Source organism: Centruroides sculpturatus, unplaced genomic scaffold (genome assembly GCF_000671375.1).
Source record: "Centruroides sculpturatus isolate CEXI.00-Female unplaced genomic scaffold, Cexi_2.0 scaffold51, whole genome shotgun sequence".
NCBI lineage: Eukaryota > Metazoa > Arthropoda > Arachnida > Scorpiones > Buthidae > Centruroides > Centruroides sculpturatus.
Genome location: NW_019384329.1, coordinates 381,591 through 387,168, shown reverse-complemented (window position 1 = coordinate 387,168; position 5,578 = coordinate 381,591). Strand labels below are relative to the sequence as shown.

The following is a 5,578-nucleotide window of genomic DNA, read 5'->3' as shown; positions in this document are numbered from 1 at the left end:
AATTCCTTTCAAAGTTTGTATTTGTTTATAGAAATACGAATTATATTTACAATGCAAAATATTTTAAAGCGCTATTTGAATAGTTTTATATATTTATAATTAATGGACATGAAATTATATATATATTTTATGTCGATCTCACATACACGAATCCCCACAGGCAACGTATATAACCCATTTAATTCAGACATTCTGTGAGAAAACGTTACTCGAGAGTCTATTTACCATAATTTTCAAGGGAACAGATAATGCCTTACAACGTCAACCAAAACTGCAAAAAGTTTGCAAAATTGTAACAGGCAATGTCTTTTTATAAATAACAAACTATTATTTAGGCATGTAAAATGCTTAAAACAGTAATTACTAATCATTAATCGATAAACTGTACTATATAATTAATATGGTTGTTAACAAAACAGTTGTTTTGTATACAATAATTTATATAATCTGACAATTTGCAAACCAATCTCCTAAACACATAACGCTATAAAAAGCATGCACCCAGTGGTGAATAAAATCTCCGATCAGTAATAGCTTTTCGTAGGTTTTTGCCTCACCGATAGGCTGGTCCTGCAGACTTTTCGGAGTTTTCTTCACGTTTTTAAAAAGCACTCCGGATTCTGTCAGGGAAACCTTAATGGATACGCTGTTGCATATAGTCGTGGCTCAAGTAGAGAATGTCAATTGCTCTCGAGAAGTTCAAACACTAATCACTGCCAGAGCGCTACCAAACTAGTAAATCACTGATAAAATTACCGAGAAGATAAGTATAAATTTAAAAAATTTACAAACATTCTCAAACAGGTAATACTTTAAAACCACCATACTCAACCTTTTTTTCTCTCAGGCCACATACACATGATAGCTATAACACACGGGTCGCAACATGACAATTATAATGAAAAACTTAATTTCTCACTGAACCTAGAAATTTAGTGTGACTGTTGATATTACGAACGTTTATTCACAATTTCATTTAAATCTTTTTTTCATATTCTTTCCGCATTGCTGGCACTAAGAGGGCCTCTTAGTGCCATCAATGACCAATTAAGAGGCCCATTATGGGTTCGGCCGGGTAGAGAGAGACGGGGTCCGACATGTCCGAACGGACCACTTCCCAAAAAATTCCTGGGGATTCCCTGACCCGACCGGATCCGATTCCGGGTCCCCCAGAGCGGTAGGCTGCCACCTTGACTGCTCGGCCATCTGACCGTCAATTCATTTAAATCGGACTTGTAACTGCTGCATGCTACTCGTAAAACAGCATTTAGGTGTGAATCGTAAGCCAGTTTCTATATATGTTCTTTGCATATTTCATTTTTGAGTATGACGTTTCACATAGATACGTTGATGCGAACAACGTAAGTAAAATTTGAACACAGTTTTTACAGTCTTATATTGATCGGGCAGTACTTTCCAGAAGTGGTAATTTTTTCCAGAAGTCAACGTAATTATTTTTCTCTCTCTTTCACGTCCGGGCCACTCACAAAAGCTCAGCGGGTCGCAGGTTGAGTATGGTGGCTTTAAAAGAAAGTGGCTTCTCACTTCCTCTCTTTCTCACAACATCAGGAAATGACAATCTCATAGAGGATTTGACCTTTCTTTACGGGCTTATCGTCCCCTTCAATGGGTATAAAGTTGAAATCAGTTGCATTATTTTTCATGATTCTTTCATCTTGCATTTGAAATAAGATTTCAGACTTATTCCACAAATTGTTCTGTTAAAACAATGTATTGAAAAAAATATAAAATAAACCCACTTAACGATAGGGCACGTTTTGGTATTGAAGTTTTAGTATTGAAAACCAAAAGTCGTTTTAACGAGAAGTCGTTCTGTTGGATGTGCCTGTATTTTTATCTGAAGTTTATATAATTTATATAAAAGTTTCGGTGTTTGTGCATAATTTATGCAAAATTTATATCAATACGAAATTGTTTTTTTTGCAAAATTGAGAAAAATGAATACTTTCAAATCTCATCTAGTTGTATTTGTAACATTTATTATGACATAATTATATGCTTTTTTTCAGGTTGCGAGTAATTTACATTCTTTCTTTTCGGCATTTATGAAACTAAAAGGAATATCGAAAGAAGAAAAAGTCTGCAGCAATACAACAAACTTGTAGTGAGTCGCAAAAATTCGCCTTTTAAGCATTGCATTTATGTATCAATATTTTAAAAATTGAATAAAATTAATTGAAATTTTAAAAAAATGTTTCGCAAGAATTGATGTTGAAAGAATTCGAAAAAATTCCATTTTGTCTTCTCCGGCATGAGATTCTATTGAACGTAGTCTATATCGCCCCGTGGTGAAGTATGACGTAATTGTCATGTAATAGTAGTTGTATGCGTTTATGACGGTCGTTACGCGAGGAATAGTGACTTTCGGAAAGTGTTTTTAAGGGTAACCAGCTTCTCTCCAGGCGTTACAGACGTGGTGAAATCCCGGAAAACTCCAGCCAGTCCGAGTGAGGCGCGAACCTACGACCGAACTCCCAGTGTTTAGGGTACGAAGACCACTCGGCCACTGGTGGGCCTAATTACATTATGTATTCATTTATTAGTTGTTGCAACTTTTTAAACTAGTATGTGGTAGTATTCACATTCTAATTCAGTTGTGTATTCAGACCTGAAGATCTGTTTAATATCGAATATGTTAGTTGCTAATAAAAAAATTTACAACTGCAGATACAAAGGTTTTTGGACGTTTTTTTTATTACAATTAGACGCAGTTCATTTGTATATCTATAGAATTATTTAAAATTAATAAAAGTGCAATGAATAGGCATACATTTAGTTATTTAAATTATCATCATCATTTGGAGAATTGAAATTTTTTAAATTGAACATAAGCGTTCAAAACGGAAAGGAACGCATATAATTTTAAATTAAATGATTTTTGGAATAAACTTGTTATGAATTGGCTACAAATTTCGAATACATACGATGTTATGCATGCAACGTAATAAGTGCATGTGTGGGTGCCTGTCCACGTCAAGGCTAAACAATGATGTAAATCATTGTTTATTAACGGCTAAACAATGATGTAAATCATTGTTTAGCCGTTTATATAGGGCGAGCCACATGTTGGGCAGTTCCAGAGTGGGTGCATTGCACATTTCTGAGGTTGTTATGACTAGAGTCGCCCATAAAAACAGGAGTTTACGGTCACTGCAAGCTCTGAGTATTGTAGTTTGGGTCCATAACGGGTTGTAATTCAGATCACGCACCTTTTTTGCAAACTCTGTGATGCACTTTCCTTTCGCCCCATCATTTTAGTGTTCAGCTAGGCAGGTAGCAAGCATTCTTGCTGTGGCCCCAATGTATCTGGTATTGATCCCCCATTATGGGGTGTATACAGGATTTTCCTATCAGGAGTATAGGGGGGGGGAAAAACAGTTTTAATTTGCCTGAAGACGACAAACATATATTTGTTGAAAGTGCTAGAAAAAAGAAAAACTAGTGATAACACTGTACACAGTAAACTCTAGTAATTTAAATATTGTTCACATAGATTTATGATAACTTTTAATTTATGCACTATTTAATTGTTGACTTAGTGAGCAAAGATGGCGTCGATGCAGGTGAGTAGGAAATTGAATGAAAAGTTATTCTATGAGATATTATTTTTCTATGCTCGGTTTCGTTATTAAAATGATACGTAGAAGCTGGGGAATGTTATAAAATAAAAATTATAAGCTTTATTTACTCGTATACATGCATTTAGAGCGTTTTTTTGTAAGTACAATTCGATATTTTAGAACCAAGTATACAAATGATTTCACATTATATTCCACTATTAAACACAATTCTATACTTGCTTTATACACAAAATACTGCGCAGTTTATGATTATAAATAGGTAAAGATTGTGTGGACTTTTACCATGTTATTTTGTTCTGGTTTATTTGTTCATCAAATAAACTATCCATAAATAAACAGTATCAAAGTTTAATTTGATATTTCATACCAGAAACCAATGGCTAATTATTCGTTATAAATGCTGTTTTTGTTGTCTTAAATATGAAATTATGCCTCTAAAATGTGCTCTTTATGTATATATTTTAATCAACCTACGCGGAAGACAAGAAACCGGCAATAAACTTCACCTTTTCGGAAGTCGTCGGGCTGTAGAATTGAAAAATGGAGCCGCGCCGTTTGAATATTTGAATCTAATGCGTTTCCGATCTGGGCGATCGCCGATTGGAGGAGAGATTCTCTGTGTGTACTTGTGGTTTACGCGTGGTATGTACTTAATCGTTTGTGCTCTGCGGACGTTAAGGTATTTTCTTCTTAGGAGGTTTGGCTGTGCCCGTAATGATGCTGAAACTGCTGATTAAATTTTGAGGATGTCTAGAGCAGCAGGATGGTGAAATGGTTTGAAAACACAAATCTGGATTGAAACTGGAGCTGTGTTCTGTACCTTGAATGGGAGATTCTGTTAACAGCTGGCACTACTGAGTCGAGCCCACCAGTGACCAAGTAGTTCCACGTCCTGAACACTGGGAGTTTGGTTGTGGGTTCGTGCTTTGCCAGGATGGGCTGCCACGTGTTTTCCAGGTTTTCTCTATGTCTGTAATGCCTGAATAGGGGCCAATTACCCTTAAAAGAACGTATCGGAAGGCATACACCCTAGGCAGATCGCCCAAGTGTTGTGTTGCCATAACTTAACTAAACAAACAAACACTATCAAGTTGAAAGAACACACTTCTAATCCTCCAATCTCAGTGGCTAACGATACGGTGACTAGATGTCCCCGAATACTGTCTCCAGTTTTGTCTATTTTTAATATTTGATTGTAGAATCAATCTTTGGATAGAGAAATTTTATTAATGTGCCAATATAATATCACCAATTTATAGATCAATAAATTAATTAATTTTAAAAAATAACCAAAGTTCAATCACAGTTTTAGACCCTATTTTTACTGATTCTGAATTGTGTTCTTGGTTGGATTTAAATGATATGGTTGGTCCACTAACAGAATTACTCATAAATATTTTACTTGTCTGATGTACAGCTTCCATCTTTTATTCAGACAATGTTAGAAATGTGTTTTTTTTTTTTTCTTTCCTTCTCTGCCAGCTGAGTTACTGAACAGAACACTTCAGTCAAGAAACGTCAAGAATATTTGGAGATTGCTCTCTCTTGGATATGTCAACCCCTCTCTGCTAGCCACCCCATTGTGGGCATGGTTGAATTCTTGATGGGTATTATTGAAAGGTCCTCTTAGTGACTACAGGGCAGAAAGAGGCAAAAATCATGTATTTATTGCCTAATCATCCAACCATCTTTATAGAAAAATTAATATAATTCCAGAGTTTACTTTCCATTCATTCAAAATATTTTATCATTAACTATTAAGGTTGATATTTAGTAAAATATGAGTCAATTTCAAGCATTCCAAAACACTTGAAATCACATTTTCTTTTTTAATGTTTGTTTATGCATACAACTTTTCAAACACTGTTCATTCATTGAAATTATTGTAAGGCTGTATTTATAAAATTTTGATTACAGCTAACACTGTTTACCTTTAGTTCAAACTTCATAAATAGTTTAATATATTCTTATAATAG

At 34.8% G+C, this 5,578-nt stretch overlaps 1 protein-coding gene across 2 annotated transcripts in view; it reads left to right on the top strand.

Annotated features, from left to right (window-relative positions):
• LOC111629160 (ubiquitin-conjugating enzyme E2 W-like) overlaps positions 1 to 5,578 on the top strand; it is a 49,319-nt gene that overhangs the window by 2,257 nt on the left and 41,484 nt on the right. The window contains exon 1 of one of the 2 annotated variants that reach the window (XM_023373044.1): positions 3,555 to 3,584. The exons of the other annotated variant lie outside the window; for it this stretch is intronic. Within the exon in view, the coding sequence (XP_023228812.1) occupies positions 3,570 to 3,584 (15 nt within the window). The 5' untranslated portion in view covers positions 3,555 to 3,569. Of the gene's footprint in view, positions 1 to 3,554; positions 3,585 to 5,578 lie in introns of those variants that run through there. 2 annotated transcript variants of the gene reach the window in all.